Below are 21686 nucleotides of genomic sequence, written 5' to 3'. Positions count from 1 at the left end.
TCAGTGTTTCATTTGACTTTGCGGGTTAGCTAATAGACCTATGGAACTCGATTGATTGCTCTAGCTAATGGTAGGCTTTCAAACCAGTATACTTGCAAATAAATAAGTGTCATATTCATTTTCTGGTGGAGTTCTTTGTTCTCTCCTTGCCTTCCTCGAAATCAGTACACTCCCGAATTACGAGGTCAGTTAATGCTCCTGGAATAACCCCAACAATCCACAGTTATCTGTATCACAACCAATCACAGTGGCAAGCTCAAGATATGTTCCGCCCTGATGTATTCAAATTAGGGGCTTTCCCTGTGTTTCACCACGTCACATCTTCCACCTATCACCGTATTTACAACGTTGCATCAAATATCTTTGTTGCGTGTACCTGCCAAGCATGTGACTCAATCATCGACATTCCATTCAACTGCTTGGTTCGAACGGAATAACACGTAGTGTAGTCAACGGAAAGCAAAATATTTACAAAATCTTTGGTTCTCAACCTGAAAAGTTACTCTTTCGAATTAAAATGACTCTCGGAGAAGGCGATTTCCCTACCAGAATGAATGCAGCTTATGAGTAAGTTTATTTTCCAATTAATTTCTTTGTTTCCAGAGATACTTTTACACGGTTTCCGAGGCTTAGGCTAGGCCTACTGTTTGTCATACGACAAGGTTCATGCTAATTTAATAACAATAATTTCAGTGCATTGCATCATCGTAGTGGTCATGTGGAACAGACGTCAGGATTTCCAGGGAGCAAAATTCTTGAAGTATTAGTTGGTGCTCAGACTAAAGCCTATTGCACTATACTGCGGTGTTGTTACAGCTGGGATAGGGGAGGGATTGGTGAAGTTGTCAAATTCTCTGTGTTTAAGATTTCGAGCCTTAGCCGGGTTAATATTAACAATAACAAACTTGGTTCGCCATGGCTCACTTACGGCCTACATAGGCTACAGTACAGTTGGCTAATGCCTTTGTTGGGGGTAAACGTGTTGCAACATGACTTGGAGAGTTTCCATTTTACTCAAGGGGCTAGACCATGTGTTTGGCACAAGGCATAACATTACATTGATTTTATTTATCAATGAGTGTGCAATGCCAAGTTGTTCTTGAAGTTGTAGATTAAACCTACAGCCACAGGGTTAATTTCTTTTCCTATTTTTTACTTGAAATTTTGATCTCAACATGTAACCCAAGACTGTCTTGAAGTTGGCAAAACTGTTGCGTTATTTGTGTAGGATTTAGCATAAATTTCCCTTTTTTCGAAATATATTAATCCACAGACCCTACCACATTTTGATTTCTTAATTTGCACATGCAGTTTCTGTAGTAGTAATCTACCAGAGCACTTCTTATGGTAGCTTTTTTTTGCATTTGAGTAAACAAAAAACACCAAAAAAAAAAATTGGTATTTGAAATTGAATACAGATACCCATAACAATGAGGTTTCTCAGTAGGACTAACCAAGCTTCTTTTGTAGGGAGTATCTTCAATAGTTTGATAAATTTTAAATTTTGGGTAAAATTATTGTTTGTTGGCAGTTTACCTGTGTTTACACAATATGATCTGAGGGATCCATGTCAACAGCCTGATATATTGCAGGCTGTCACCCTTATCAACCCAACTCATATATATCCTACATGCTGTAAAGAAGTAGCCTATACTGTATGATAAGCATTTGTAGTTAATGTAACTCAATATGTTGCTTAAAGTCTCAGTGAAAGTGACACTGTTTTATATGCAACTTTCATTTTAATATCAATTATTTTTATTGAGTTTCTGTTGTTAAATGTTTGAGCTGAATAAAATTCGCAACATTTTTTGATGAGTCTGTAGATTCTTCGAACTTTAATTATTTGCAAGCCCCACCCAACAGATCATGCAACAATTAAATCTCTCTGTTTTGATTTCAGCCGTAATTAGGCTTAGGACTACTTTCACTGTGTAATGAACATGCTGACATGGGCATTCGCAGTGATTTTGCAGTAAATCGCAACAGAAAATAAATTTCTTTCAATTGTGATAGCTTTTCTTCATTAAACCCACCTGGTCAGAATGCATTTAGAATAAGAAACATTGAACCCACTTTGGTAGTTTTGTTTTTCGAAAATCATCAGCTAACAGGTTTTGAGACTTAATAATCCAGTAGTAATGAGTTCATTACAATATCACAGCAACTTATCACATCTTTCTAGCTTTCAATGAATTCGATGGTCTTAACCTCAGCAAATTTGCCTATATATAGGTTGAGAAGGAATCAAATGTGTTTTCCTTTCATGTTTTGAAATTGAAACTCCCTGTAACAATTGATCAAAACAGGATCTTGCAACCCTTCTTCTTGTTTTGAAGATATTTTGCTTACTTTGCAAAGGTATGAGCTTCTGTCTTTCTTTAATTACTGCAATGTTCATTACTTCCTTGTACTGTTTCTTGGCTAATTTTGTCAGTGAAACCTTTGTACAGGGATGTTTTTTATAGGTATATTTTTCCCTTCTTAAAATAAAAAGTATCTGTAAATCTCCCATCCAGCCACACCTCGTTCCCACCTACCGTCCCGAATTCCCACAACAGTTTGAGCACAAATAAATGTTTTTGAGTTCTGGATTATTTGATTTTTTTTCTCCTGATTTCACAGATATGAAGCTGGAGACTTGCTGAAGGAAGTCATACTGCAAGCTAAAGGAGAAAACAGAATCACCTGTGGTGTTTATCAAGTAGCCAGCAAGCTCAACATGTAAGCAAAAATGCTCTGTTCATGGGATATTTTACTGTAGTATAGTTTAATAATAGTGAGAGTTTAATATAAATATTATTACATTGCACCCTTTTGCATTCTTGTGAATCTGATTCTGTACATCATGGCATGGAAATGTGATTTCACTTATTATATATTTTAGTGAAGTTGGTGGAAACTGTTGGGAAAAGGTTAATTTGTCTATCAAATTTAGCACCTTGTATTGTGGAGTGTGCTTACTTTGTAAAGTCTGTAAATGACAATTTTCTTTCATTTGTTTAATATTTACTGAGGATGTACAGTACAAGACCAGGATGCTTTATGTTCACATATATGTACTGTACTCCCACTGAAAATGAAGTTTTTTTGTACATGTATTTGTGATTTTGTGTGACCCGTGTCTTGACTATCTTTTGCCAGTTCTAACCAGTACATGTTAAAGCCTGCTAGAACTAGATTTAATTGTTTAAACTGAGATGATAAGGGGGGTTTAATGTCCAAGTGACGCAGGTGAGAAATGCGTACCGATCTTCGTCGTGTGTTTAGCAATCTTTCCTCGATTTGATAGATTGCCAACGATTCTTCTCTTCCAGGAACCCTAAAGCTGTTCTCCTCTGTTTGTACGCGGATGACTGCGTGGCCGACGACGTGCTAAGCATGCACTTTGCACTCATCAAGGCCTTCTGTTGGGAGAATACCGTCCCACTGATGAAGGTATGTACATGAATTCAATGTAGCCCACAAACAGACAGTATGTGGTCATGTGACATCACTGAACTTTGTAAACATCACATGGTATACAAATTTGTATTGCCGGCCAGCCCAGAGGGTAATATATGTCATTTTACAACAGGTGTAAAGCCAGTTGCTTTGAGGGAGTAACTTTAATTGAGCTGTACATATGGTCTATTGGTAAAGGACAAATTTGGACTATCAAATGGGGACATCTCTGACTAGTAAACTTCTCTCCTACCAAAGTTCTGTTTTAAAGGTCACTTTGTATACTTTCTACAGTAGTCTTTTTATCCCAAAGGTTACAATTGGATAACTTCCTCTTTAATATCCTCCAAAATACGACCTATAATCCAGTCAGTATCACTGTGTATCAGTTTGTAGCATTATTGTTTTGCTGTGTATGTATCAGTGCGCCCCTTGTCAAGTGAGTCATTGAAAGTCACACAGCATGGTTTGACGCAATAATCTCCCATGGCAACCACTCAATGGGCTTGCAGTGTAGTAATGGCATAGTTATGTGTGATGACAGGAGTCTTTACCAGTAGCTGGAGGGTTTATTGGATTTAAATATATGGGGTAGATGTGGAAAAGGTATCTAATTTTCTTTTGTTCAACTCGTTTTTGATGGTTGTTAAGAACCTGAAAATTTTGGGGGGTGAAATGTGGAGATGTGAAAATTTAATGAGGTCAAAATTTAACAAGTCCTTTTATTTATTTGTTTTTCTTCCAATTGTATGCAGTATTTGTAGTTACTGAATTGACTCGAGTAACCCTCTCCAAAATGGAAGATTCCAAATCACCAGATTCCAAATCACCAGATGGGAGGGGTTTGTGTTGTTAAAGTTGTAAAACCAAGAGGGCAAGACCTTTTTAAATTTTGATGGTTTTACTGATTCCCTAGATGTGTTCTGTAGCCATTTTTGTAAAGCATGTTACTTTCTTTTAACAAATTGTTGATTTATAAGCATTCTTGTTCAAGTTGTGGGGGGGGGGGGGAAGGGAAGAAAAAAAATCAACCGTTCACAGAGCACTTTGGAGTGCTCAGATGCAAATAATATGAGTAGTAAATTGTTCCAATTTGGTGTGATTAAGACACAGGTATTACCATAGAAAGTCTGTCTACTGTAAGTGGGTTGCCAAAACTCTTGAGGGGAGGAGCTACTGTTTAGGGTTGAGTAATAATTGCTGGAATTGATGGAAATTTACAAAAAAACAGGGCAGTGCTTAACGGTGACAGAGTCAGTCAGATGGGGTGTTAGCTCTGCTGAGTATTAATATCAATGTCCTTATATGGAGTAATATTAGTGATTACTCATATCTGCTGAGCTGTAGATTGGACAGAAGTACAGAGGATGGAATGGTGGCCACTGCTAAGTTGATAATTAAATACTGTTTATCAAAAACCATTAAGATAATTTTGGTCATCATCAGGAATATGAAACTGGATGTTTTTTTGCTTAGTAAAGCAGTTGAATGTGAAAAGGTGAGATATATATAAACATGAAAGGGGAAAGAAATATAGCAATTATTTTCAGGAAATTATTATTCTACAAAAACACAACATTGTGTGTGGTTTTTTGCAGGGTTTCTGTTTGAACGCCCACAGAGAGTGGTATTGTCAGAAAAATATTAGAAAAAAACAACAACTCTTAAAACAAGGAATGGAAAACACTTTTTTTTTTATGATATGAATTAAAATCCTTGCAGTTCTAGATAGTAGACTGAAAGTGAAACAAAATTAACAACTTACAGGTATCGTACCCTTGTATAATGTAGAGGAAGTGCCAATATCCCCCCCCCCCCTTTTGTTTGGAATGGGATCTGAAAGGAAGTGAATCTAAAACAGATTTAACAGAAGCTCTGTAAATCCGGCATAACTTACCATTTACTACATCTTTACAAACATTTAAGCCGAGACATATATTTAAGGTCAGAAAGCAAAATTGTCACTTTGCTTCCGAATTTGATTGAAAATACGAGTTTGGCATTGTTTCCATTCATTGATCAAGGGAAGAGGGACAAAACAAACCTTTCAGCAAGTAGTTCTAAAGAGATTTCAGAGCAAAACTACCGTATCAGTCTAGAGACTATTGTGCAGCTGTCGCTATAGTCTCGTAAGTTTCAATACGTGTGGAATGCCAGACATTTGTCTCTCTAACTTTCAGCGGTATTTCAAGTTTTCAGTATCATTTGTTCTTTTACACATTGGACAAACAGGGATCAAAGGGAAAAAAGTTTCAGGAAATAGGTCTTAGTACAACCTTACAGTTAATTGCAGTGATAACATGTAAATGATACACTGTAAGTAGCTAGGTACTGTATAAACTACCTACAGTAGGCTATAAGGTTTTCACTGTACTGTAGAAACTACAGCACATACTGTTATAAATGCATATTAACGAGACATTCTGTACTGGTCGTCAGATATATCCGCACAGTAGTCAACATCTAGACCCCATGGAATAATGCACAGTCCGCTAAATGGTTTTGCCTCAAGTGTCGTTTATAATTTTTAGACTAGACTTTTTCTTCAAAAAGTGATCTAGCATAAATTATAATGCAAGGCGTTGTTATGTATATAACAGTGGTTCATTTCCATGATTTAGGCCCCAACCCACCCTACCATAGTGTGTATCTGTCAAATCCGAACAGAAATGGCCTCGTTGAAAAAAATCTGTAACTGCCAACTGGAAAGTTTGATTCCAAATATGAAAAAACATGTTTTGTACTGTGTTGATAAGTACTGTTAAAGTCTGTACACTTGACAGCATGTACTGTATGCTACAGTCAGTAGTGAGTATGTATGTGTTCTGTGTCTTATTTTTGAACATATATATATATTCTGTCAAGTACCCAAGGTTGCTGATGTCCTGATCTAGTACAAACCTACAGTTCATCTCACAGATCAACCAGTCATTGTATCTGTACTATATTCATATTTCCCTTCGTGGTAGGTCATTTTCAAAAAAATTCTAGTTAGTTCCGATAAAGTCAAATGCTTCCCATCCGGTTCCTTCATATTGATCTGATCTGTTCTTTGCCTGTAATCTCAAAACCGTACAAATAATAAAAAGGCCTGGCAATAACCTACATACCATAGTATAGGCTGCTGCTTGTTCAGTTTCTAGTTCTCCATCGAGTATTGTGATACTGGAAGGCTGTGTTTCCGGTGGCCTTTCTGACTTTAGGCTAATACACAGGAATTCTAGGAAATGATCCCCTCAATGGATTAATCAGATGGGATGCGCTTCAATGGGTGGAAGTTATAATTCCAGTTTCAGTTACTAGTGATTGGTGTGTATGTAAGTGTATTATACTGTACTTATAGACTGGTACAGTTACTACAGTACAGTAGTTCCACATTTTGTATAAAATTAAAAGAAAGTTTGAAGTCTCTGTTAAATACTATATGTGCAATACTATGCAATACTGTGCAATGCAATACTAAGTGCAAAATACTATATGTTAAATATTGTGTGCTTCCCCCCCCAAAAAAAAAGGAAAGAAAGAAACTGCTAGATAGGTATTTGGACTTGTAATGCAATTTGACCATTTTGTATAGCCTTTTGTGGTGAGATATATCTCCTGGTGGGATAAAATTATTCCCTGACCGGGCCCTGTGGACAACATACTCTACCTGGCAACTGCTATGGTACAGTGCAGTGTCTTGCCCATATGCAGGATATGTTGCTATGCAAAACCAAGACAAATTATTCACTGCAATGGCAGTATGTATACAACATACATCAAAGGCGTGGGTTGAGAAGTTTTTCAACTTTAAGCTGGTCATCAGCATAAGCCTAGAATATGCTAGCAAGTAGCAAATCTGGCCAAGAATTGTGGTCACTGTTTTTTTGTTTTTTTTTCAAAATTTGATTCATTTTTAGTGGTTTACTGCATATTATCTGCCCCTTTCATGACATCGATCACTAAGATTATCTTATATCAAGTCTATAACAGTAATTTAAATCCCACTAAATTTGCGGAATGACTTGGATGGCAATTCAGCACTCTTACAGTAGTAAGTAAAGTAATATGCTTAGGAATGGATGACACTGATTAGCAAAAATAATAGAGCTCTCAGAGCCTCAGACTTAAAAGATTGGCAGGATATACAGTACATGACTAGACTCTATCATACAGTGTGGTATGCAATGTACTTTCTTGCTACTGTAATAAACACCAGTGTCCAGTGTTGTACAATGCCATCAAATGATCAAAGCAGTAACTGTATTATTGTACACTATGGATCGCGAAAAGGGCAACCTTATTTCGTTGTCTAAACTAAGTTTGTTGCTGTCTTAACTAAAGTTGTTGCTGCTGTTTTACTATGTTGTTGCTCAAACTCACATTGCTGTCTAAGCTTACGTTGTTGTCTAAACTTACATTGCTGCCTTAACTTCCGTTGTTGCCTAAACTTTCGTTGCTGACTAAACTTACATGTATGTCTAAACTTTCGTTGTCTTAACCTACGTTGATACCTGAACTCACGGTAATGTCTAAACTCACGTTGATGTCTAAACTCATGTTGGTGTCTAAATTCACGTTGATGTCTGAACTCACGTTGATGTCTAAAATTACGTTGATGACTAAATTTACGTTGATGCTCAAAATTTCGTTGATGCCTTAACTTTCGTTGATATATCTAAACTTCCGTTGCTATCTAAACTTCCGTTGTTATCTAAACTTCCGTTGCTATCTAAACTTCCGTTGTCTAAACTTCCGTTGCTGCCATCGGCGCTGTTCAACAATTGCACAACCACGTGACGTAAAGTAATAGCAATAGGAATGGATGACACTGATTAACAAAAATAATAGCTCTCAGAGCCTCAGACTTAAAAGATGGGCAGGATATAAAGACTAGACTGTATCATGCAGTGTGGTATGCAATGTACAGCCATGCTACTGTAATACACACCAGTGCCGAGTGTTGTACAATGCCATCAATGTCGTTTACTAATATTATTGTACACAGCCTGGGTACACTGTTGCATCCTGGTAAATAAGACAATCTTGTACAGGAATGTGTTTGCTCTGATTATACAACTGTCCTGGAATTTTTAACGTCTTGCTCATTTATAGCAGAACTTTTGCGATTTTAACTATCCATATTCCATACCTGTTTAACGTGTACTGCAAACAGGACAGTACGGTAAGGGTGCAAAGTACGTTTTATGCCCAAAAGAAATTATTTGTATTTGCTGGACAAACTTGAAAATGTCTAAATGAGTTGTCTATGGAATTTGTGTAGGTCGTGTCAAACTTCCTTTCTTTTGATAAGGCCGTTGACAAAATGACAAAAGTCGAGCAAATAAACAAAAACAAACAAACAAGCTTGAAATAAATTCCGGTTGATAAGAACTCAACTTTACATAAAGCCTTCAATCTTTCACATCGCTCTGACATCATGAGCTCATCAAGTGGCAAATGAATAGATTGGATCCTCAATGTTTCATCTGTTGACCCGCAGCCCTCGCCCCCCCCCCCCTTCCCACTTTACACTGACCTGTACAGTAGCTGCAGTACTGTACAACACACCTAGAAAGTGAGTAGATTCAAATTCTCAGACATTTTCTTTTTGTATAACTCAAAAACTAGAAAAGAATTTTGACCATAGTTATTTATCAGATAGTCAAAGTCTATTATTATTATCATCATGGGACTTCAAGTATGTATTATTAAAATAAGAAAGTTAATAAACTTAACTTAAACTATGGACTTTTATAAATTATATTTAACTGATTTTGCACAGGAGCACATACTGTAGTACATTGTAGTTGTAATCTGCATAGCATATACTGATAATGGTCAGCTCTGGTCTTGCACTGTAGTGCAGTGTACGGTCAGCACAGAATAAAAGTTCAAACAAATTTTTTGAGTCAAAGTTCTCTGATGTATTGAGCTGCACCTGATTAGATCCATATAAACAATTTTGCCAGAGTTTTCAGAGAGCAGCAGCACATCGTGACCTTTACCCTGGGAACATGTGACCGCTGTATGATAACAAAGATTATAGCACCCTAGGCTACTAGAAAAACTGAATGTCAGGGAATGTTTTCTAAGGGTCATGGTTGTTTTTAAGCTAACAATGGCATGTTTGCAGATTCTTTACGGGGATAAACCTCTTGGAGTTGCTCATAAGTGTGTGGTACTGCAACATAGACCTGTATACAATCGAATACTAAACTTGTAAAGCACTTGATTAAGTTGAACAGTTTGTTTGTAAAGAGAATTATATATTTATAGACTCCGACTCGCAACTGCAGACTTCTGCGTTAAGTTCGTTAACATTAAAAAATCGGTAGACCCTGGAAAGTGGGACTCAGAAGGAGGTAGAACATAAAGAGTTTTAACACTTGGAAGGAAAGGGGTGGGGGGGGGTGGGGATGTGTTTATCCAAAAGACTGAACATTCACACATACCGCTATTTGACAGATATTCCATTTCGGCAAAATTACAGTAATTTGATCTCTTACACTTGAAAATTTCAGTGAAAAAGTGAATTGACCAGACTGCTGAGGAGTTGATTATTCAAGTCTTTTAACTTGCACTGAATTGTTTACCATGTACAATACATGTACATACATGTGTGCTTTACCCTAGTTTAAGAAAAGAAAAGAAAATGGGAGCAAAAACATACAATTCTATAAACGCTGTTTTGAATCTATAGTATGTATGCCCCAACATTTGTTGATGTATATATACATGTTTTCAAGGACAAATGGAGGAGGCCTTTTTGACTTGGCGCAGGAAGTTAACCAAATTTTGCTGCATGTACTTATCTTATATACACATGTGTGCTGTGGCATGCTGTGCAGTGGTCATACATGTACATTAACTGACATAGTTGTTTGGTCTCCACAATGAGGGAAGCATTTTTGACAAGCCCTTCCCTTCTTTTTTTTTTCATTTTCCAAGTCACAGCGATTCTGTGTACAAGTGATGTTCATAACACAGTTTTCCGGTTAAGCCCAACTGTGTTACCTGTATAAAGGAGGAAAAGATGTAGGACTGTATGTATATATGTGGCATTGAAGGTGACCTCTGTTTGGGGAATTGGAGGATAGAATGCCGCTATTTCCTGGAAATACACCCCTGGGTAATTTGGAGAAAGAGAGGGATAGGGAATATGCTCTATTGTTCCTGTGTGTACAAGTAGATAAGTTCTGCATGACCTTGGGATCAATCTTAAATGCCAAAGGAAGTACTGAACTACAGTACTGCATTAGAGAAAATAGGAGGGGTTCTCCCAACCTGCTAATGAATATTCATCTTGGCAATTGATCCAGATCCAGTTTCCAGCAACTGTGCATCATTCTACCAGTACCTATTTATCTACTGAAAATATTTGAAATATACATAAAGGGAGGTGGGGTTGGGGTTGGGGGGGGGGGACAACTGGTTTAGTGCTAACATGTTATATGGTGGCTATAAAATTGTACCTAAACTGTCGACCTTTCCGTCAGTAATGTGGAGTAAATTTAGTTTTGAGTTGATCGAATTGATGCTTTATGCATATTTTTTTTTGGTTAAATTATATCTTTCAGGTGTCCAACCATGATGCATTGTATGAGCTCCTCAAGGACATGCGGGTGGTCCCCCCGGACTTCATCCAAGAGGGTGAGGACCATGAGGACGACTTCGCCATCGGTGAGAGCGTAGCGGTCACTCCAGAAGACACCTTCTGCGTCCTTATAGAGGTGAGCCTTTCAAATCGAGTTATTTCAAATCTAATGGCTGACCCTAAAGTTGTGTATATCTAGTTACTGTAACTGTTTAGGCAGTGTTATTACAAGTGTTAACCCTGGAAGTCAAACTAAAACTTCAGGTTCGTCCCCCTCCCCCACCAACCCCCCCTCCCCCACAGAGGTGCAAGAGTGACTGGAGTCAGTGATTGTATATACTTGAGTCAGCACTTCAATGAGACTTAAAACATAACTTGACATCTTTTTGGTAATTGGTTGATTTTTGTAACTTCAATGTCGGATTTTTCGTACAACCTGAAATTAATTTTTAACATAATACAAAGTAACCCATTCTGAATGTGCTATTGAAATTCAACGTTTTACTTTGCTCCTCTCTTACCTGTCCCCCCCCCACCCCAACATCTGCACTTTCCTATCTGCCTAAACTACTATAGCAACGATCTATCATAGAATTCATCAACGATGCAACATTTTTATGATCATAATATGTTTTGTACACTATACAGAATGTGTTATACCTAGTGACAACTTTCAGTATCTACTGCTAGATGGAAAAAACACAAAATGCAAAACAAAAATTCAACTCAATTCCTGGCTGTCCTAACTCAAAAAATAACGATGAGCTCATTTGAAAATGTTTTTCAGTGAGAAGATGGAATAGTTGTAGACTTTTTAAGAACTTATATATATTTGTTCTTTTCAAACTTTCCACTGTACATATGTTTAAAAAAAGAGCATTTTGGATTTGTTAGTGACTTTCAATATTTCTACTCTCCTTTTCTCGATAGGTCCCTGAACACAAAAGCGAATCGGAAGACGAATTGCTCCACCACCACCATAACATGGCGCAGTGCAACCCATCGCCAATGGCACGGTTGGCCTCTTGATGTGGAACAGCGGCAAAGAGGATATGGATTTTTTTTTCTTCAAACGTGTACAGAAACTACTAAAATGAAGAGAAAAAAAGAAGATCCCCAAAAAACAAAGAAATGATTGCTCTTAACTAAGTCATGACGTATTCTTGTCGTCGACGATTTCAGCTCGGGCGTTTTCCCGTCTCGGCTGCCTTTGAAGGGGCGGTGCGTCAAGCGACAACAAGGGGGTCGTCATTTGACCGTCAGAGCGCGATAGCACTGCTAGGTGAAGAGAGAGGGGTGCTGGACAGGTGTATTTAAGTCGAGAAGTAATGTTCTTTCCTCTTCTTTGTGTATCCGTTTCGGCTAATTACACCGAAGTGCACCCAACGGTGTCGCTGGCCGAGAAAGCTATTTGTCATTGTTGGGATATCAAGTACTAGTATGATTGGCATTATCAACAGGACTACCTATTAAAGTTAAACAAACCAGTTTAGCATCATCCAAAATCAGATTGCAGTCCAAATCTCCAAATGAGACTCCCTGCTTAAAATTTCTTCATGGAGATGGTGTTTTGTTTTTTGCCCCAATGCAAACCCTCACTAAACTGATTTTTGCACACAAAAAAATAAGGATGTGTCTGGTTTTTGTGGTTTTGTATAATTAGTTCTACAAACCATTTTGTAGTTTAATGGAATGCCAGCATCATACAAAGACATCATACACAGAGTTTATATAGACTTAATGAATCTATTTGCAAGTCTATTTAAATAACTCTGGTTATTAAATCTGTGATTGCCCAACAAAAATAAAAATCCTTAATGTCATATAGCTAGCCAGCTTTTAAATCTCCTTTAACGATCTTGGGAGCAAGTACAGTGTTATTTCTCCCCGAATGCCTTGATTAGGTCTCGGCCTGGAACACAAACTTTTTCACCTGTCCACCCCATTTCGGGTGCCATACGCCGTAACCTCTTATTTGATACCTGTTGTGACTGGTCAATCAATTAAACGTGTACATTGGTTTGTAGAGTTTACGAGTCAACTTCGATAGGTAGTTTGTTTCCTGTTGCTCTAACATTTCCATCTTAACGTCTCAGTGCATGCCGTTAGTTATAAAGTATTTGTCACTCTCTGCTCAATATGATTTTGGTTTGTGTTTGGGTGATTTGAATTCTTTTTTTTTTAAGGGTGCATATAGTGTGTTGAATACTGTTCAATTTTATGTTTATTACTGCATTGAAAATGTCGTTTGCTCTGAGATAAATGGGTGAATTAAACAAGAGTGAACTCGAAGCAGTGATCTGTCGAACCAGGCCTTTTATTAACACCGCCATCCTCCGTTTCATAGACGGCGTATCAATGGTCAGCCAATCAGATGACTCGTAAAGTTTGATCATCGTCAGCATTTTTCGAACGAGTCGTAACGTTTGCACTTCTTTTGGTTTTTTTGACATTCTTGTTGTGTGTGTGTAGTGCAAAACGGGTCTACTTTAAGATACGTGGAATGTTTTTGAAAAGTGAAAGGCGTGAATTGAAGAAAGATTTCTCCGAAAAGTGCACGAATCCACACTTTACAACACAGCGATATCAGAATGATTTTTTTCTTAAAAATAGAAATATAGGTATTTTATTATTAAGTATTGCATTTAGAGTTCTTTAATTTCTATATAGCTGGAGTTGTACCTTATGTTTTGTAGTTAATTCTTTAGGAGAATGCAGAGATATTTGTGATATTTATATGAGTTTATATGAGGGATGACATGGCAGCAGTTAACTTGAACCTAGAAACAAAACAAAGGTAGACCGGGCGGTTCAAGTTGTAGTGTCAAACGTCAACATCATTGGAGTGTATTCATTGTGGTGAACAGCGTGTGTACATCGTGGGTGTACTGTTTAACAATTTCGACATAGCAGGTGAATGAATCAACTCTTTGAATCCAAGTATGGATACAAATTTAATATGAGGGTTCTTTTAGCTGTTGTGCTTCTTGTTAAAGGATGTTCTTCTAGTTCTAAAACATATTTTATTTTGGCTTACTATTCAGGTATTTAATAAATACCTTGCGAAGTCAGTGGGGATGTACTAGGTATAAACAAGCATTAAAAACATCATAAACAGACAATTAACTGGGTCATTATGGGCTCATTTTAAATAAGCAAAGATTAATTGTCTTGTAAAAGCTGATTCACTGGGCATAATATATACACATACATATATTTATATATATATATATGAAAGGAGACTTATTGTTGCCGAATGTGAAGAGGGACGGGGGGGGGTGGGTGCTATTGACAGTGGGTAAGGGAGAGGAGAGGGGGAGTTCAGTGATGTTTCCAGTCAGAGGATCAAAAGATTACAAAAGTAGTTTTTTAAGTGTTGTAGAGTTTATTTTATAAATGCGATATTTATTGTTAGAAATAGAGATACATATGTATATCGAAAATAGAGATTTTAAAGGATATTGAATTGAAGAAAACAGAAGTATATGCTATTTAATATTACTATTTGTGTTTAGAATTGATACTGTATGGTGAAAAATAAACAGATAAAAAATTGAACAGCAGTTTATTGTTTTTTTTTATGTGTGTGGGTGTACTTAAGATTCAAGCCTATGCATGAAGATTTCAAATATTGTTCAAATTTTTTTTATTAAAACCATTCCGGTATTTCCCCACATTCTACTGATCTGGTCAGGAGTTGCTAAACAATCTACCCTACCCCCCCCCCCCCTCCTTGACGGACTCAAATGGACTGCTGGCGCCCTTTGCAGCTTTTTACCACTTTTTACTTATTCGCGATTATTGACTTTTTTATTGCGCTATCATCTACCTATTGACATTTGTCACATTTGGTTGGTGTAATTTTCTGACAAAATGGCGATGACACCTATTTATTCTTCGTTTATCTGCAAATTAGCAAGGCCCGGAAAGGGTATTTTCCGGCGATCTAGGGAGTATCTTTGCTCAAAAAAAGTCTGTACGCTCGGTGCCAACCTGTGGTGGCGCTCCGCTTAGATTGTGTCGAAAGCGCCCCTACAGACCATTCTCGCCCCCCCCCCCCTGACTAATACCCCTAGCTCCGTCACTGCATAGTTTCCATTTTTAATCTCGGTGCCAGCATTGGCAATTATTTGTTTTGAAATTGTTGATGCATGCGTCAGAGAAGCAAATACACTTTTAACAAAATTCCATACACCTTCACGTATGGATTGTAAACACTTCGTACATACAAAAACAGTCTATAAAAGTGCAAAGAACAACAGAATATAGTGTAAAAGGTGCAAACAGTCAAAGTTCATCTGACTGGGTTCTTCGTATATGCACTCTCTACGAAATTGATGATATATATATATATATATATATATATATATATATATATATATATATATATATATATATATATATAATTATGTCATAATTATTAATGGCTTATGTGCTTCAAAATTAAAGAGATAACATACAGTTTTTATGATAAAATAAAAATATTTAATACAGAGTAATTAAAAGAGAAACAAATTAGTCCAACTCACATCTTTCTTAGCTTGTTCCGCTTCATTTTAATTGATTCAATTTACATCTATATATGTCAAGTACATTGCGAAATATTTTGTGAACTCCGTTTAATCATAACACACACTGTTTTACTTTGTGATTCACATATGCAAGTTATACACCTTCACAGTTAAGATCACTGGCTAAGTGTCACAACAACAAAAATAAGCAATGGGTTCATATTATGAACAGCCTAAAATAACTACCCGTCAAAATAGTTGAATTCTATTTCTAACGCCATATATTGTCAATTCAATTGCAAATGAAAACACAGGCATTTGTTTTCTATGCAATTTAGATACGACGTCATTGATTATTGCGCAATCGATTTATCTAGTAAAATGAATTGTAACAACCACGCAAGGCAAGATGCTGACATTTGATCAATGAGCTCTTTTCTGAAGATCTGTGATTAATACCATATTTAAATCTCACACGTCTGTACCCCTTTCAGGCGTGCATCACGGTGGAGGTGCTGTGGGAGTGCCCACCCTCCGCCCCCTTCCCCGCCCCCACCCTCTTATTCTCAGCACCACACAAACAATAAAAATTAGTTAACACAACGTTGCGTGTAGGGCTACTTATATTAATAGACCTAGTTAATATCCAAAATAGACTTTGAGTGCACCATTTAAGTTTTTCAGGGTGAAGTCCCTCCAGACCTCCCGATAATAATCAACAGTTATTTTTACGACGCTTAAACGACCACAAACGTGGGAGAAGCCCGCAAGGACGTATGGATTACAACTTAGGCCTACACGTCGGGTGGCTTCCTATTCAACATTTCAACTCAAATTTGCAATCTTTGCAATTTACCAAAGGTCATTTCAGATGGGAAAACCCACCATACTATGACTCGACCGGGTATCGAACCCGGAACCACCACCCTCTCCTCGTTGAAGATCGTGGCTCCTGACCTGTCTTTAACTTGTTTACTCGCCGTTTCTTTCCAAATGCAATTTTACCTCAGGAATGTTTTCGAGTATATTGTCTGTATAATATATAGTGGTACACTCTTAAAACATCCGGATCAAATTTGATTCATTCCGGATCAAATTTGATCCGGTTTCCGGATCCCAGGGGCACCGACCCCGTCCGGATCAAAATGATCCGGATTTCCGGATCAAAGAACAATGACCCCATTCCGGATCAAATTTGATCCGGCTTCCGGATCCCAGGGGCACCGATCCCGCCCGGATCAAAATGATCCGGATTTCCGGATCAAAAAAACAATGACCCCATTCCGGATAAATTTGATCCTGTTTCCGTTTCAAGGGTTCTTACGTTCTGGATATGTTATGAATAAAATACAACATACAAATCTGAAAATAACTTGGCCATGTCTTTATTCTTTTTAACAACTTCGTTAACAAACAACGTAAATTATTTCTACTTATAGAAAGCGGTTGATTTGGATTACAATACTGATGAACAAAAGCGGAAATGGAAAAGTGGATGGAATGCAAGAGTTTTATCAAGGCAGCAAAAGTGTATACTATTTTTAGTAATATCCCTGTTATATATGTGACTCGTGACTTGTTGTGGCAATTTATGTGTAACTTTTTGCTTTCAAAATCTTTACATCCTAACTAGAAGCATATGTCTTATGCTTTAAAATCTCCACTAAAGATATCCTACAATAGGTACAAATGTTAGAATGTGCTTAAAAGAGATCATCTCCTGCTAACTTTAACCTTTGAAATCTACATATTGCAGGAATATGAAAAATTCTGAAAAATGCTACTCCACCAGCCTCTCAACCAATGGTCTTACATTATTTACCAAATAATGATACTTTGATATATGTTGGTTTGTTACAAATAACTTAGTACTATAGTATGACACAACTTTGATATTGTACAACTTAACAATAAGTAAGACTTTAAATTGCATGCACAAAATCTTTGTTACATACAGCAGAAATGATAGAGATGTGATTTGTCATGGGAATAAGAAAATGTTTGTAAAAATAATTTCCTTACTATGTTTACCTCTGCAAAATTTTATTAAATATTAATTGCATCCAATGTTCTATGTATTAAAATAAATGAAAATACTTCAAAAACTTAAGTATTTTACTGAACCACCAACATGTTTGGAAATGGACAAGTGCTTGCATAATCACGTATGAATGCTTGATGATGTTTCTCTTGTTACTTTGAGTGGCATAAGCAGATTTGAGTTGGGGGAGATGGTGGGGGCAGGTTAAGTACCAATGCATCAGTCACTGTTTATACTAGAAATAACACCATCCCTCTATTCACCTCTTTAAAATCTGAACAGCTCACACATAACAATGAGGAATTTGTGCAATTAAATTATGCAACCGGCTCACCCGAACTATTCCAGTGCAATTTGACCTGTCAATATTGAACATGAGTGGACAAACTGAACTCAAACTATGATAAATTTGTTATCTAAGATAATGTGATATCCATTAATACCATGACGGGTAAAAAAAAAGGTGATGATTACTCAGTCTTCTGGTTCAAAAAGTTCTCAAAGAGTCCCAGGTGTTGTATCATTCTATTTCTCATGTATAATTGAGTTCAAGCATTTTAAAACATATGTCAACTGTCTGCAGAAGTCATCGGCAAGGTAGCTCCCTTTATTCAACTCTACTAAACACCTGCTCTGGTTGCTCTCTTGGTCCTCATGCCAAAACGAAAGGCTGTGGCTGTTGAACTTTATCAAGGACAGATGGTATGTTTGTGCCAATCTATTGAAAAGATATATGAGAAATTACACATTTTTGTTTTCAAATTGCAACATTCTGACATACAAGGATACAACCATACATTGCCACAATTTTGAAATTTTGCAACCAGCTCCTCATCATAATCACCATCATCACCAACACCACCATCATCATCATCACCAATACCACCATCATCATCACCACCACCACCACCATCTTCACTATCATCATCACCACCACCATCACCAACACCATGCATCATTATCATTGTGATACTCAATCATTTCATAACCGTTAGGTCATTCTCTCTGAGAAACATATATGATTTTAAGAACGTGAGGCAACCTTCGTTAATTTACTGTAAAGTACTAAAAATAGTAGAGTCATAAAAGAAAGAGAAAAAGCAGATTTGCATGATTTTGAAGCTCAGTAAAATTGCAATCAACCTAACAGGTACACAAGGAAAGGCTAGAAACGGACTAGCAAAACACTCATACCATACTCTTATGGCCCAATTAACGTTGATATATAATGTGTAGCCTACAACATGGCATTATTCACTCTTCTTAAGTCTTACAGCAACAGTAAGCTTTTGGCACTTTAGTTCGGGTTCCTGTTCCCAAAGTGACTGAGCTAGAATAGCACATGTATTGAGTAAAACTCTTACCATGCCATCTGTTGTGTATTTTCTGAGAGAATATCTCCCACAGAACTCTTCTTATTGTCTCTGATATTAAAGGCTCTGTGATACTCCAGTCTCCAGACACGTTACCATCGCTGAATAACACACTCCTCTGCATCATCTGTGAAGAACAATCATTGATATCGTTTTAAGCAACAAAAGTAACTAGATGCAAAAACTACATGAATGAATGGATGGATGGATGTATGGATGGATGGATGAATGAAAGACTAAATAAATAAACAAACAAACGAATAAATAAATAAATTAATTAATTAATTAATTAATTTAATTTACCTGATGTCAATTCCAAATCTGTTGTGTCAACCAGCTTTGAAGGTTTATGAGGGTCGCAAACAGACTTCTTTGTCTTATTTTGGTCCTTTCTCCTCACATATTGCAGTCGGTTTTCCAGGTTGCCTGTTGCTTCATGGCGACCTGTGCCAGCACAAAACTAGACTTCCTGAAATTTAGCAAAGACAACATATGATAGCAAAATGTTACTTCTCTAAAAATTTATTGTAGTAACACCTCCATGAAAGTTTATTTCTGCAATTTTTTTTTATCTGCAGACCTCATGCAATTAAGAGCCTATTCTTATCACAAGCCATACTGTACAGCACCCACTTTTGCACACAGTATGGTATATGAACACAATTTGAAAAGACCTGTATTTGGCCAATTTTTCCTTACCTTATTTTGCATTTTAAAACATATTGCCATAAATGAAGTTTACAGAACGTTTCAATACGGATCTCAGATCCTTATGATCTATTTCCATGAACAGTATAAGAATTCAAGTTTCTGCATACCATTTAGTGTGTTATTTTGCCCTCTTTTTGCCATTACTAGGCAAGACCATAAGCAACTTTATGCAAAGGTGCATCGGTATAAGCATTAACATAAAGCGGCATACCTGCTCGGTATAACCGGGTATACCGAAATATTCGCGGAACCGCTACTTCAAGCGTCGACTGTACTATTACACAATACCATGAACCTATGGACAGCCTACAAATTTATTTGCGATTTAATGATGACTTTACCATCTGTTTTTTTCTTTTGCAGAAACTTATTTAAATATTGATTAAAAAAAAAGTACGAAAAATCAGTGTTGTTTTCATTTCAACACAAAAGTACAGTTCAGTACACTCCACTACTGGGCCCAGTCCAACCACAACACTACAGTAGCATATAGGCCTATGCCTTATTTGTAAATGATCACCTTATATAGAACATACTGTACAAGGGAAAGACTGATTCCCACTGTAGGCAAGTCTTACATTACCTAAATCTTAATTACCAGGAACCCTTATTAGGCCTTGCCTGCCTTACTTATGTCATTCAATTTATTTGGTTATCGAAAATGACAATCCACTTTGTGGTGAAGTAGCAACTGAACATTAGAACCCAGTGTACAGTAATACTGTTTGCCCTGTAGCACCATAGAGGCTTCACAATAGTACTGCATACTGTTGTGTGTAGGCATGTACAGTACTGTAGTATACTGTACAGTACAGTCAATCAAAAACCTAGCGTTTTCACACCACACGCTACACACTATAGTGCACACTGTATAACGCTAGGCCAGAGTAAACCCGTCACGGAGTGAGCATAGCTTCTTCAAATCACTAAATTTATTGCGTATGATTAACACAACAAACGAAATGGAAAGTGCCTAATAACTCACCTTTGAAATTCTTGACGTACTTCTCTAATCCCCATTGAAGTAATTTTGCTTCTACGAGATCCATAAGAGCATTTCGTGAGTGCAAAGTTTGGAAAAGATGGCTTCTGTTTAAGACCGTGTACGAATAGCGTAACGTTCGACACAATCAAAGCTTATGTCACATGATGTACATCAGCCAATAGCATCAAGCGCTACGTTCTGATCAGGAACGGTACAAAGGAATGATACCATGCCTAATGAAATTGAATCGGGAATGGTTGAATTTTATCCGGGAATGGATTAAACTTATCCTGAAAAGGATGAAAATATTTTTATCAGGAATCCGGGTCACAAAAGTGACCCGGAAAAATTAAGAGTGTAGGCTTAACTAAATCTATAGTGCTAATCGGTTAACGCTTATAACATTATGAACTATTACAATGACTAATCCCATCCGCAGTGGCGTAGGAAGGTACTTTTGAGTGGGGGGGGGGGCTGAAGACTGATGGCCGGCCTGGGGGAGGGGTCTAAGGGGAGGGGCTGTCCCCCTCCCCTTTGGAAATATTTTGCATTTTCAGGTGGACTCAGATGCAATTTGGTGCAATATAGCACACTTCAACACCCACTCCATTTTGTAAATAATTTTGCATTTTCACCTGGCCTTAGATGCAATTTGGTGCTCCAAATGAGATTTTTTTCTCATTTGGAAATGAAAAAGGGGTTTTAAGACTTGCGAAGCGGGGGGGGGGGCGGAATGATACTTCCGCCCCTCCATATTTTTCACTGGGGGGCTGGCGCCCCCCAGCCCCCCGGTTCCTACGCCCTTGCCCATCCGAATCAATTGAATGTTGAAATAAATTAAATCAGTATATATTTAGCCTTGGTCAAGACGTTCGTTCTATATATATATATATATATATATATATATAAATATCGACGAATTATAACACTAACTAAGGGCGCCCTTCCACAAATTTACGTTTCAGGGGAATTAGCCTTAAAACAACTTGACAGATTTTCGAACGAGAATATCAGGGCGCACTGATATTAATTATTACAGGCA

At 37.2% G+C, this 21686-nt stretch overlaps 1 protein-coding gene and 1 long non-coding RNA gene across 2 annotated transcripts; one reads left to right on the top strand and one right to left on the bottom strand.

The window, feature by feature from the left end:
• Nucleotides 1-403: 403 nt before the first annotated feature.
• On the top strand, nucleotides 404-14581 carry LOC139973609 (growth arrest and DNA damage-inducible protein GADD45 alpha-like). The gene is made up of 5 exons (XM_071980415.1): nucleotides 404-567; nucleotides 2626-2724; nucleotides 3318-3438; nucleotides 11007-11159; nucleotides 11954-14581. The coding sequence occupies exons 1-5, from the start codon at nucleotides 518-520 to the stop codon at nucleotides 12050-12052; spliced, it is 522 nt and encodes a 173-aa protein (XP_071836516.1). The 5' UTR covers nucleotides 404-517; the 3' UTR covers nucleotides 12053-14581.
• Nucleotides 14582-16904: 2323 nt separating this feature from the next.
• On the bottom strand, nucleotides 16905-20921 carry LOC139973603 (uncharacterized). The gene is made up of 4 exons (XR_011795268.1): nucleotides 20645-20921; nucleotides 19252-19417; nucleotides 18940-19075; nucleotides 16905-18293 (listed from the first exon to the last, which is right to left on the bottom strand). It is a non-coding gene; the product is annotated as an uncharacterized lncRNA (long non-coding RNA).
• Between the last annotated feature and the right edge of the window lie 765 nt (nucleotides 20922-21686).

This window comes from Apostichopus japonicus, chromosome 2 (assembly GCF_037975245.1).
Source record: "Apostichopus japonicus isolate 1M-3 chromosome 2, ASM3797524v1, whole genome shotgun sequence".
In the NCBI taxonomy this organism is placed as follows: domain Eukaryota; kingdom Metazoa; phylum Echinodermata; class Holothuroidea; order Aspidochirotida; family Stichopodidae; genus Apostichopus; species Apostichopus japonicus.
Note: the sequence above shows the minus strand (reverse complement) of the source record. Positions and strands in the feature narration are given on the sequence as shown.

Bases quoted from the DNA above. Each gene is read 5' to 3' on its own strand.
- LOC139973609 (XM_071980415.1), top strand. From the start codon at position 518: ATGACTCTCGGAGAAGGCGATTTCCCTACCAGAATGAATGCAGCTTAT. The intron at 2,725-3,317 runs GTAAGCAAAAAT...CTTCTCTTCCAG, and splicing joins GTAGCCAGCAAGCTCAACAT to GAACCCTAAAGCTGTTCTCC. The intron at 3,439-11,006 runs GTATGTACATGA...TATATCTTTCAG, and splicing joins ATACCGTCCCACTGATGAAG to GTGTCCAACCATGATGCATT.